Below are 14,085 nucleotides of genomic sequence, written 5' to 3'. Positions count from 1 at the left end.
AGTTATATTAAAAGGGCATAAACACTTTCAACCAAATTTGATGACAGTGAATATTTTATTTTCACTAATTTCACATAAAGATGTTTATTAAATTAATTACAAAATTGCAATTAGCAGCATGATATTATGAATTCTCATTTATTTTGTTATGAAGCGAGGTTTTTATTAAAATTTTTTTCTAAATTTTGTGTTACTCTATTTGATGATTAAATAATCAATGAAGATTAATGATATAAATTAATTAAAAATTTAAAACAATGAAACAATAAAAACTTTTTTAAAGTTGTTACAGAAGCTATAAATTTATTTTTAAAATATAAACCAGCATCAATTATTTTAAATTTGATGTTAAAGCATTAAAAAAGAAAATAATTTTGCAGCTGTACAGCAAATTTCAATTTATTTGGATATTTTAATTTCAAAAATATTCTTATTTGCAAATAGATTTTTAATTCAATAATTTGTGCACTAACAAATCGCAGTTCAACCTTCAGAGTCAGAGTTGAAAATGAAAAAAAGTTTTTGCCGTGGATATCGATTAAAAAGCGAGTGGCAGCAGCGAGAGGAAATAAAACAGCGCTCTCGCTGCCGCCGCGTCCCTCTCCCGTTCCATTTACCTAACAAGCGCAGTAGCAACAGTTGGGGTAAAAATTTCCACTGACCTTTTACACTTTCATTCATCCGCCTTTTGTTTTACACTCGCCCGCATTTCACGTTCTACTACACTAAACGCCGCGCGCGCCAAATCGCCACGTGCTTTTTATTGCGTTCGCTTGACCATATGCGAGCGTAAGCTTGTTTGACTAACAAGCCAATTCGTAGTCAGCAGTAAGTTGAAAAGTGGGAGCAGGAATAGAGAAGGAAAAAAAACAAGGTTAGGCCACTCGCACAACTTGCTTGCGTGGCGGGACTGCATAGCTAAAATTATTACCTTGTTTTCGACGGATGTTTTTCAATTACTTATTTCAAAAAAAATTTCCTAATAAGAAATTTCCCGTGAATTTCTCAAACAAGACGAGAAAACTCACTTTCTAACAAAAATTTCAAGCTTTTTTCTATGTGAAATCCTCTAATTCAGAATCATTAAAATCAAAATTTTATTTCAGAGCAAACCAGAAGCACTTGAAAAACTTTAGTTTTAATTTGAAATACAACGTTTTGAATTTTATGTAATTGATGAAACATAATTAAAGGATTACAATTTTCTTTTATTTCTATTCACGATCAGAGAAGTTTTTGTAAAACATTAATTTCAATTCAATCACTCATGTATGGGAAATTTAAGGATAATGTGGGATATCAAGGGCTGCAGGAACAATGTTATCAAATTGCAGAGCTGTCGTTCTCTAATTACTCAATTCGTGGAGGGAGCGGCGTGGGCGGACAGGGCAGGGTCACCGGCGTTATCTCTGCTCTGCATCGGATGTGCGCACGTCCTTCAACCCTCTTCTTACTAATTGACACATTCATGGGTAGCGCTGCAGCCTTTCTTGTGGCATCTAAACGCCGGCCGCGCGCGTAAGACAAAAAGCAAAGACTATTTCCACTTAATCTCTGTCACATTCATCTGGCCAATAATTAATCCCCTTTTCTTCTGGCCGGCCGTGCTTTGTGTGTGCCGGGCTTTTTCTTGCATTATTAAAGGCAGGTCTTAAGCAAGCCGCCCGTTTTGTGCACATTATCGCGGCCGGGGCCGACGGTATAAAAAGCAGGGGCTGCAGCACGAGGGTCTTCTCAGGGGAGTCGCTAGCTCGGTTCGGTCTTCGTCTTGCATGCCGTCCATAAATCTTGGCTCCCCCAGGGTTGTGTTAGCACATTACTTAAGCCGTATACCTTTAACTAATCAAGGGAGCCACCAAAGGCCCAAATTTCGTTTGTTTCGGGGCCTCGACCGTCCTTTCGTTGGTCCGTCTCCTGAGCAAACTATCTCGCTTATAGTTCACCGCACCGACCGTCCGACCGGCCGGCTATTCTCCGCCGGGCATTTCATTTCTGCACGCATTAATTATAATCGATAACGTGTGAGTGTGGTTTGCAAACGCCCGTGCTAATTACATTCCAACAACAGACAATGCCCGCCGATTGCATATATTAATTTCGAACCTTAAGATTGGTTTTGCTGACGTTATCAATCTTTCAACGATAAAATTTTAATTTTTAATTTGCACTCTGCAAACTTATTTTTAGTTACATTAAAGTCTTGAAATAAAATGCTTTTTCTCGTTAAAAAAAATGGTTTTAAGTTTTATTAATAACAATAATCATAATATATAAGTTTTTTTTCTTTATCAGTTTTTAAATATTATGTTATTATTAGAATTAAATGCTTTTTTAAATAAATATTTTTGATTTATTAAATTTTTATGCTTAATCATTTAGTAAAAAAAATTTGAAAGAATTTTTAAAATTCTTTTTGTGTCTATTTTTATATTAATCAATCATTATTATTGTTCACTGCTATTCTCGATAACATAAAATTTGTGAAAACAAAATTTAAACCGTAGGCTCTTGTAACCATGCATTGAAATATTAACAATTTGTCTTAAAATCACCAGATTTTAAATTTCCATAATTTCAAGTAAAAATCATTCATATGTAAAATAAAAATTAAAAATCTTGCACCTGGATGAAAATAACAAATCAATATAATGAAACTGTTAATATTTACAATTAAATTAAATTGAATTTTGTTGTCATGCAAAATTTTCATTATTTAAATCAGTAATTGATGATGCTTCTCTATTAGATTAATTTTCCCTATTTCGTGCACCAAATTTGCTATATTCCGAGAAGTGGAGCTCATTTTGATATCTGCGAAGAGCAATAATTGGCGGCGAGGCGAAACTCATTTCGCTCTGCTCTCTGCTCCATGCGAGATAATTTCGCACAAGACGAGCGCCCTTATCTGCGATTGAGGGATTAAATGGGGCGCAGAGAGCGAGGACGGGCGATGATTGCGTTGTATTGTTCGCTGGAATGAGCGACGATAAAACTCTTTTCGTTTCTCAAAAGACGCCTTAATTCTTTGGGGCGCCGTCGGCCGCCGATTGGCCGCGGCGGCGGAGCGTTCGGCCGATTGGCTGCCCGGGGGCGACCGACGCAGGCCCAGAACCCTTTGGCCGTCGACGCTCGCTCGCTCGGTCCCTGATGAGAGATAAGGCCGAACGAGGCGAGAGTATTTATGGGACAGGTTGATACCTTTCGGGCTTATCATAGACTTACATGCGGCGCAGCGCCCGCCCGCCCGCCCGCCCCGCAGATAACATTAAGCCTCGGGCGAGAAGAAACTATAAAGGAGAAAACACCCTCGGCGCAAATGAACCCCGGCCGGCAACTTGTTTGTTGCGGACCTTTGCTGATAAGGAGTTTTATTGCCGCCGGTCAGAAATAACCTGATGCGGCGGCCACTTGACAACCAACGGCATTAACATCGGATTTCATTACTTATAAGTACAAAAGAGGAAATTTTGGGGAAATAATGGTGAAATTTACTTATACAAGAAAATTTAGTAGAAGAGGTTCTTTTGTTTTAAAAAAAATTTTATTCTACATTTTTAATAGTTAGATGAATTATTAATGACACTATTTTTAGAGATGTTTTTATCTTTTTATTATCTTTTTTAAATGCTTCATAATATTATTTTAATTTTGTGGTAGAATTTCACAATCAAATTCATGCTAATATTGATTTAAAACCGGTTTTTCCTCGATGGGTTTTCTGAGTTATTTATTGTATTTAAAAAAAAATCATAACACATAAATTTTTGTAACAGCTTCGGCTACAATAACTGTGCTTCTGACCAAAATTAATATAAAAATTAATGTGTTAAAATATTTTGAATTCAATTTTGAAATTTTGTGTTGGAAATTGTTTTATGTAAAATTGTATCTTAAAATATAGTTTTCCACGAGCAATTGTTTATTTAAAAGAAAAATATTTTTTAAAGATTGATATATGCATTAATTCTTGTCAAAATGATTTCACAACTCACGAATTAAGACTGCAGCCAGCAACCGAAACATGAAGATCAGGATATTGTTTTTTTCTTAAACAATTGACAACTCACGAAACTCAGTGAGGAAAAGCCGATTTTAAATTCAAATTATTTTTAAATTAATAATTTCCTTCTTTATAAGATTATTTAAAAGAAATAAATAAAGCTATTAATCAATTATATAGATTCCTATCACAGTATTCTCAATATTGATTTAAAAATTTACTTCTAGGTAACACTTATTTCTGATATTTTTGAAACTTCGACCAATTATTATATGCGTAATTTCTAAAACAGGAATGTAACCGTGTTTGAAAGTGTTTTGATGATTAGTTTAATAAAAGTTTCAACTTTTCATTAATTGATATATAAATAGATTGAAAAACACTTTCAAGAAAATAATTTTGGAAATCAATTAAATCAATCTTTGACTCAAAAAGCCCCCATCTAGTAAAAGTCGACTTTAAATTCAAACATCACAAATCATCCATTGTTTGCGAACTTATTCTACGAAAAGAAAGATTCGTGGTTTACAAAGATTTTTTTCCTTTTTTGTATAATTTTGCTTTGCGCAGAGAAGGGTTAGCCGGTCTAAATACACACTTTTGATTAGCCAATGTATCAGCACGAAAACGTCCTCTTCGCTTCCTCTCGCTCTCTCCCATTTTGGCAGCCGCTCTTGTTGCCAACGACGGCGTCCCAGAATGCATAATTAGTGCGTACGTGTAATCTAATAGGCCGGGCGCGCAGCTGATATTAGAAAATGCTCTCAAGCTGTTTACGATAGCAGCGGCAGCGGAGGACGAGGAGGAGAATTTGCATTATTAAGAGAGAACGCGAAAGCAGGGCCGGAGCGTTGCTACACCCGTGCATAACCTTTAAGCATCTCGCCTTGCGCAGGTACATTATCTGGGCCCGCAGAGACTGCTCCGGCGGCGGCGGTGCTGTGTGTCGTTAGAATTTATTAGGGCCATATAAACTAAGACTATGCAATAAAGGGTTTATCTAGTGCGCGCGCCTGATTTCCATAATGTCCGCTCATTACTCTAGGATAAACAAAAATGACACCGAGCGTCCTCTGCGCGCTGCTTTGTCCCGGATTAGGGCAAAAAATGTCTTTGCAGATAAGGAAGGCCCAAACTAATCTAGTGGAAGGAGCCGAATAATAAAATGCAAACCCTGTTAATGACCGCGCCGGATTAAAACGTCTCCCAAAAGCGACCTGCCGGCACACGTGGCCGGGCACCTTCTATATTTACGACGCAAATTGATTTTTAACGTAATCGCAGTTTTGTGTGATTGATGTTGGTTTCGGTCCCGTACTATGACTATGTAGAGATTAATTACCTCCTTTTGGTGTGTTGCAGGACTTTGGAAAAAGCCACAAGCTGATGAGCAGAAGTGGAAGGACGGATCCCATCCTGAAATTATTAGATGAAGAATAAAAACTCAACTGTTAATCTAATAAAATAAATGATGAAATAAATATTATTAAATCATTTGAATATTAATTCTATTTTTGCAACACAATAATATATTTTTTATTGCATGTAATATTTATTTTTCCTATTTTAATCCAAGAACTCCCATGAAATTCTTAATTAAAAAAATTAATTTGTTTGAAGAAGTTGACATTCGAGAAAATGAAGTAGTCAGACTTTTCCTTGTTGTAAAAAATGTTTTTATTAAAAAAACAAATGGCTTTTTGGTTAATTAAATAAATTTTTATAACAAGGAAAAGCTCAACTTCTTCATTTCTAAAAAAAGAAAAATTAAACAAAATTGGTTGATGCCTTTCGCACCACTAACAGCGGGCACAGGCCGACAAGACTGTGTCTTGGCCTGACTTTGGAAAAAAATTCCCAAAGAATACTTTGCTTTTTCAGGAGGTGAAGTGCAATACAGCCTGTGTGTAAAGCAATTCAACTCCTGATGGTACAAAGTAGTTCTTTGGAATTTATTTTTATTTTTGAATAAATTTTCTAAAGTTTTCTTGCGAGAGAATAAACGCATTGAATGGAATTACTTACTAATTATGTTATTGTAATTTATAAATAAAAATAAATAGTTATAATGATATAATTACCAATTTATAAGTAATTTTATGTAAATTAAAATATTATTAAATATAAAAGTGTATTTAAAATATAAAAATTTGAAATTTCTTTTATTATAAACCTTGTTATTGTTATCTGTTTCTTATTGTATGAAGCAAATTTCGTTTAAAATTTTGATCAGCTAGTATCGGTTTACTATTATATTGATAAAATTAAAAAAAAAATTAATATAATATGTAGCCTTTATTTCGAGTTAAAAATAATTGCTCAAAATATTTTTTGTATATTGAACGCAAATAACTGGATCACATTGATTGAATGCGCACATCTCAGACGATTCAAGTTTTTAAAAAATCGCTATTTTGTAAGCAAAATATATACATGGAAGTTAAAAGGAGATACAATAATAATAATAATAAAAATAATAATAATAACCGCAGCATCAAGATTTCAATAAATTAACTGGGCTCTAAGAAAATCAAATAATACTTCAATTTGAACATTTTATATGAAATCATGTAAGTTACATTCTCTCGCACACACGGCCGACGGAGCTTCGATCGTGGCTGAAATTCAACCCTTCCCGCTGCCAGTTGTGGCGGCGAACGGGTTTTCAACCCTCCGAGGGTGGCAGCACCGCATTACACACCCCTCGCGGACAAACTGGAAAGCGGCAGAAGAGTGGAACACGTCAGCGGACAAAAAATTGCGCTGGTCATGAAAAAATACGTGGCGGACCGATTCAGCTGAATGTTTTTTTTTTATTTGCCTTTTTCGTTTGCAAACACTCAAGAGCGCCAATGATTGGGTTAGCGGAATTTATGAATGAACCGAGCAACTCGTCAATTTCTATTGGACTTCTACTTTGGAAAGTTTTTATTAGACAGTTTCAGTTGATATTTTTTTTTAAATATAACATGAATTAAAAAATAATGATGCAATTTTATAAAAACAAAAAATATTATACATAGGAAAAGGTATAGAGAGATATTAGTTTACGTTACATAATTATTTTACAATTAGCTTTTGTTGCATGAAAGTACATTTATTAGGTTAAAAAATTATTATTAACATTATTATTGTTTATTTGTCCACATTGTTAAAAATACATTGTTTTCATTCAATTTTTAAAAGAATTATTAAACAAATACATAAAATTAAAACTAAAAACCTAATTTTTAAAATAATTATTAAACAAGTACATAAAATTAAAACTAAAAACCTAATATTTAAAAGAATTATTAAACAAGTACATAAAATTAAAACTAAAAACCTATTTTTTAAAACAATTATTAAACAAATACATAAAATTAAAACTAAAAACCTAGTGCAAAGTTTTTGTTCAATTTGAGGTGTTTTTAAATAAATCAGAGTAGCTTTTAATTTTCATTAGCCGCTTTTTTTTGTCACTAAGGTACTAAAATAATACAAATAGGCCGTGTGAAAACGGTGCGACCGCACGGAAAGGGTGAAAAAGTGGAATGCGGTCAATTTATTTCTTTAGGCACAGATGAAATAACACTCGAGAGAGAGAGAGAGGCTGGTGTGTATGTTTAGTTAATCACACTCGCTCATTCACGGCGGTGGCGGCGGCTCGCAATTTTTCCCCTCCGCGCCGCAGACAGCGTCAGTTTTTATTACACGCAGCTCCGTTTTCCAGCACAGCGGCGAGTTCATAATTAAAAGCTGCGCGCGAGCTGAGCAGCTAATGCCTCTCGCACCGTTTAAATAAATCGCCCAACGAGTGCCACTAATAATTAGCGAACATGTGATTTTCAATCTTTGTCGAAGTGTAAGGCAAATCAAACTCATTACCATTAATTAATATCTCAATATTTATTTAATCATATTTAAATCTTGATATTTATAATTAATTCATGTTTGAATATCTTAAATTAAAAATTATGCTCATAATTGATCGTTTATTAACTTTTTTGTTTCAAAAAGTTGCAAATAAAATTAGTTTGGAGAAATTGACACTCAAGGAGATGATCATGGAAGTGAGGAAAAATCCTAATTTCTTCACTTCCATGCAAATTTTATTACTCAGAGTTTTATTATGTTTTTATTAATCACTGGAGCTACAACCTGTAAATCTCTTTCAAATGTCATTTTTCCCTCGGTTCCTCACATTTCAGTTTTATTCTTCTCATATCTTCACTGCGTGGATCTCCAGGAAATGCCAGCAAATTAATAATTAAGCTGATAGAAAAAAATGTATAGACAGCACAAAAAATGAATACTATAACTCAGTAGTGCCTTCTGCACCACCAATAAAGGGCCTAGGCCTGATCTTCATTTTTTTTTATTCGCTCTTTCGTCTTAGATTCCTGAAATTTAAATTGATAAAAACAGTGAAAGGCAATATCAGGTGCTTGAAGTATTAAAAATAAAACTTAAATAATATTGTTCTTACTGTGTTTAATATCTTTCATTATATTTTTAAACTTTGTGACATCAGATGCTCTTACAATTAGGCAGGTAAAATCATGTAGCAAACAATCATGGTTTTTTAAAATAGTTGAAAATATAAAAAAATCGTAAAAAATGGAAAAAATTAAGGTAAGACGTGTAATTTGGTCCCATAAACTACAGTAGTACAGGAGAATTTTCTTAATTGGAAGAAAAATTCTTTACATTTCCTGCACTTCAGATTTTTTTAAAATCGAAGAATTTAGTCGGCTGTTTGCTTACATTATTTATTTTATATTTATACATATTCAGAAATTTCTCGCAAATTTAGTATATTAAGATAAAAAAGAAATATTTGAAGAGCCAGAAGACCACTTTTTGATATACTTTTCTGCCCATTTATTCACAAAAATATAACTTTCAGTGTTATCTTTTATTTAATTATTAGTAATAGTAAGATTTTTTTGTAACTCTTATTTTTGATGTTGGGAATACAAACTATAGACAAAACATTCCATATTCTGATAATTATCTAAAATCATGAATACTTTAATTCTAAAGGAAAATGGTAACTTTTCCACCACTAAAAATCTAGATTGTCTTCTTAATTATAAAATTTTGTCAATTTTTTTTCTTCTGCTGTTGTTCATGTGGCCAAAAGAGTAATATTTTTATCTTATTTCATCACAGACAAAACGGAGCAGCAGATTTAAGACGACGAGATGCATCGAGGGTTGAACTGCTCGTCCACCATCATTGTTGCGAGGGGGCGAAACGAGAAGAGCCATATAATGGAGTGTCAGGGGCTTCGGTGGTGCGGGGTGGCTCATCTTTTATAGCGCGCGACGCAAACTTGTCAGGCCAGTTTCGCAGCATCCCGTCCTGGACCATATTTCTCAGCTGCTGCGAGCAAATGTATGCATGCCACTATTATTCATCATAAGCAGAACACACGGCAGTCTACAATTCCTAAATCATGCTTCTAGATATACCTTCAAAATTAATTTTGTTTTTGTTACATAATTTCAACGACAAATATTAAGGCTTAAAATATACAACAAGACTTGACAGATTTAAGGAAGGAATTCTTTTCAAGACTTATTGTTATTTCAATTACATTATATAATTATTTTATAAAATTAAAAAAGATTGGAAAATATAGGCAGACTGCGAATAAGAAATGAACTTCTTGAAAATCTAGAATGTATGCAAATTTCAAGATTGTTATTTTATTTTATGCTTTTTTTTGTAATTGATGTAATTTGAAATTTTAAATTTAAAACTGATGAATTTTGGCTGAGAATGCCTGATGGTACTGCATGAATAAAAATTATTAGTTTAAATTTTCAGTTTCATTTATTTTGTTAGACAATCGTGTCCATTTAAATTGATGTTTTATTTTACTGAACATGGGGTTTTATTTATTTTAACTCTTCAGAGTCGCAAAAACTAGCCCAAACTAGTTGCTTAACAAAAAGGTTTTTCAAACGACGGAAAAAATACCGCTTTTCTTCACTATATAATTATCATCAAGCCCAAAACCTTTTTTGATAACAATTTTAATGAAAGAAAAAATATTTCTTTAACAATATCTTGCATAACAGTTTTTACATAATTTATAGGAGCTTATAATGTAAAATAAAAAATATTTTTAAGTTATTTATTTATAATTTCTTTACAAGATTGGTCATTAGAGAATTATTAAACCATATTCTCTCTGCGCAAATTAGAATTAAGAGTATCTAGGAGCGTGAAATGGGAGACTTTAATCAGCGGCGCAGTAAAAGATAAAAGAAAATTGAAGGAAGGGGGCCGTGCAATTTCATCAGCGAGCGACGTGCAAGTTTAATCAAATAAATTAAATTCGAGGCGCGCAGTCGGACGGGAGGAATGGGTGAAGTCGAGAAAGAGAGATGAAACCGTCGGACGGAGATAAGGGTGGCGGCGGGGGAGGCAATAATTATTCAACTTCATCTTGGCGCGGCGCGTTTGTTTGCTAGAGCTGCAGATGAGGCGCTTTAATAACGCCGAGTTCGTTCCCCCTGGAGTCTTTGCAAATGCGAGCGGGCGAGCGAGAGAACGCAAGGGGCAGCTTTTAGGAATAATGAAGGAAGCAGCAGCGGGGAGAGGAAGGCAAAGATCTGCCCAGGGAGCGAGGATGATTTACGACCCCGCGACTCAAACACAACAGAGACACTTCCGCTATTTTGTTTTTATGCAAAGCACTTTGCAATGCCAAAATTCGCCCTAGACGCTTTTTCACCATTAAAAAAAAATTAGCAAGCTTAACGTAAAAATTTTAAAAACTAAATTATAGCTTAAACCAAATCATGCTTTCTCTTGAAAGTGTAAAATATATGTATTAAAAAACAGAGAAATACAAAAATAATGCAAGTAAGCAAATTTGTTTATCCTCTAAAATCATGTTGCATAATCCAAGTAAGATAAAATTTGATTAAAAGCTTAGAACGCAAAAGAAATTTACACTTCATATAAGTTTTTTAATATCAAAGTCAAATCTTATTGGCACCGTGGAGCGTTAATAAGAGCTAAAATCATTAAAACAAGATGTTAATACTTTTTTAAATTCAATAGAATACTTGAAATGTGTGCTCGAAGTAAAAATTAGCCAAATCTTATGTAGAGGAACAAAAGAACAAATAAGATTCTGTCCTTATTAGTTAAGTAGTGTTAATAATGATTTAAATGTTTAAAAAACAAATAGAAAATACAAAAAAAGTGTACAATAAATTCACTTCTTTAATTTTAAGGTAAGTTTCCAGAGGAAAGGTGTAAAACTGAATTGCTATAAAAATTATGAATTTATTTAGGATTATAAAAGCTAAATGATGTTGAAAAATATAATAATAAAATTAATAATAAATTTTCACGAACTGTTAATCTTTCATTGATTCTAATTTTTAAAAATATCGCTGCTGGATGACAGACGGAAAATTCATCGAATTCATTTTTTATTTTTAGCATTTATTTTTCAGTTTCAAATAAAATAATTATGTAATTATTGAGAAGAATTTAAAATAATTTAGAATAATTTGCTTGGTAGCGAATTGACTAGCAAAAATTGTATGCAACCTGCACGACACGGATGACCAGCAGGAAGTCTACGTTTCACTTTATAGAATATTTTATTTTACTTATCCTAAAAGAACTTATTTTTCCTTATTTATATTATTGAAAAAAATTATCTAGCCTTCGATTAGATAGAGATCGGAAAATGGAGCAGCGGGCACTCTCACCCCCTCGTGAGTGCGTTTCACCCCCGGCACACACGGGGGTCGGTTTTATTGTGCAAGAGGAGCGCGCGGCCATTCCTTCCCCTTGGCGAGCAGCTCTTGCAGGCGCAGCTCGCTTTGGAAATTGATTTTCCTTGTATCCACGAGCAGAAGAAATAAAAATTCTTAAAGAAAGCTTCTCCGTGGTTGCCATGGCAGCGGCCGACGCACGCGCCCGCGCTCGCCATCCCCTCTCGAAAGGGTGCCTGCCTGCCCAGAGCAAAAGAACAAGAACCGACAGCTGCCCTTTGAGAGAGCGAATTCGGTTCTTAGCCATGATAATTTTCCGCTTCTCTCTCTCTCGGCGCCGGGGTGGATTTGCATCTTCAATGGCGCAGCGAACTAATCAGCTTTGTGCCGATTGTTCCTCAAGTGCGCGCAATTATTATCTAGGCGGCCGCGTGCAGCCATCGCTAGCTAGAATATGCAAATGGTTCGGACGAGAAGCTTGTGTTGGCCGGACGAGCACATTTTGCTCTGTTTGCCTTTTGTTCGCTCCAGCGTGAATAAGGAATTATACTATTTTGCGCCATTGGCTACGGCTTTGCAGTTCATTTTGCTCTGCAATACAGCAAAATAGAATTCCAACTATAGAGCAAATTGCAATGTTGGATTCAATATATAAGTTGTGAAACATTTTCTCTATTTATATAAAATTTTAATTGTTTATTTTCATCAATTCAGTAAAAACGTGAACAATGGGAAAAGGGCGTCACAAGGGTATGCTAAAAATGCAACTAAAAAAAATGCGTTAATTATTATTTTTTTTACAGAAGTAATTTTCTAATTATTTCAGATCAACAAAGAATAAAAATAAATAAGTTCTTACAAGGTTTTTTTTAGCGAAAATTATATTATTTAACTGTGATATTAGAGATGCGTGAAGTAGAAAAAAGTCTTCAAAGGTGATGTTTAAATTGCCTGCTTCTGTGTTATAATAAAAGATTACATCCCTTTGGAAATCGGGCAAAACTTGATAATTCTAGAGTCACTATTGAAAAGTTGTTGAATTTTGTCTCACCTCAAAAATTATGGGCTGTTTTTCTTTTGAACTATGTATAACAAAAAAATTCAATAATTGAATAATAAAAATTATAAATTTATACAAAATAAAAAAAGTAGCAGCATTTTTGTACAAATGGTTCTAAAACATTAATTTCGAAATTTAAAATGAATGTTTAATTTGAAAATATTTTTAATGTTTCTAATTTCTAATAAATATGAATATTTGTATTTTATTAAATTAAATTAGTTTTTCTTGTTTCATTTAAAATAGCCTTTTTTTAAATAGAAACCAAAAATTTGTAACTTAATATTTGTTTTTGTTTCATTGCTTACCAATGAATTTAATAAATACAGTGTATAATAGTGCTTCATTTATATAGTGATGACTAAGAAAATTTAAATTTAGAGAATAGAAATGATCTGATATAATAATGAATTAAATAGTTTTAGTAAACTCTCAAACAAGGTAATAAAAAAAATTGTGCTTTGTAAATTTTTTTATCATGATTGAATAATTCTTTTGTATAAATCGAGTAACCATTTGTACATATGGTTATAGGTTGTAGATTTTAGAGACGCAAAATAGTTTTCACGAAAATTTTGACCGTGGTGAGCGACGGAGCAATCCGGATCGGAATTCCGAGCGATAATCAAATGCTGGGAGATAGGGTGGCGCGCAATAATATTATTACAAAACAGACGTTTAAACGCTTAGTAATGCGATTGCACACATTCCACGGCGGCGGCGAATTCCGCACGGGTAAAAAGCTAAAAGCGGCAGGAGGTAGAAAGAAGAAACTTTAAGCGGAATTGCACGTCCGTTAATGGCCGTGTAATCTTGGCAGCGGCCGGCGCGTTTTTCTTTAATTATTCCACGCGTGCGGCGCGATGACGGCTTAATTTTTCTTCGCCTTTTTAATTACTCTTGGTTAAATTAAATCTGTTGGGCCGCCGGACGAACCGAGCGAGCGAACACACACGTAATTTTGACTTTGCGCAGTTAACTTGCGGCCGTGGCATTCATAATGAAGCGCCGCCGTGGATATAATTACAAAGGTCTCTCTCTCTCTCGCAGTAAAACTTTGCAGAGAGAGAACCGGCAAGGCTTGAGGCGACCAACTATAACACGCCGACCGGCGGCCGCTCTAATGCTTTGATATTACCCAAACTTTCTCTTTGCATGCAAATTTGCCAACCTATTCTCCTCGTCCATGCTATAATAATAATAATAATCATGCTCGGCCGCCGACGCTCTCTCTCGCGCGCGCGGCCGTATTAATAAATAACAAAGGCAGATTCGTACTCGACGCGCCGGAATGTTAT

General features: G+C 34.1%; 1 protein-coding gene across 4 annotated transcripts in view; it reads right to left on the bottom strand.

The window, feature by feature from the left end:
* LOC132200474 (uncharacterized) overlaps nucleotides 1–14,085 on the bottom strand; it is a 230,440-nt gene that overhangs the window by 72,192 nt on the left and 144,163 nt on the right. For 2 of the 4 annotated variants that reach the window (XR_009442164.1, XM_059625960.1), the window contains one exon: nucleotides 8,487–9,367. Coding sequence is in view for 3 of the 4 variants with exons in the window: in XM_059625960.1 (XP_059481943.1) it covers nucleotides 9,361–9,367 (7 nt within the window). In the remaining variant the exon portion in view is untranslated. Of the gene's footprint in view, nucleotides 1–5,342; nucleotides 5,417–8,486; nucleotides 9,368–14,085 lie in introns of those variants that run through there. The other 2 variants (XM_059625959.1, XM_059625961.1) reach the window with 2 other exon arrangements.

The sequence above is a fragment of the Neocloeon triangulifer genome, unplaced genomic scaffold (assembly GCF_031216515.1).
Source record: "Neocloeon triangulifer isolate White Clay Creek 2 clone unplaced genomic scaffold, ASM3121651v1 ptg000014l, whole genome shotgun sequence".
In the NCBI taxonomy this organism is placed as follows: Eukaryota; Metazoa; Arthropoda; class Insecta; order Ephemeroptera; family Baetidae; genus Neocloeon; species Neocloeon triangulifer.
Note: the sequence above shows the minus strand (reverse complement) of the source record. Positions and strands in the feature narration are given on the sequence as shown.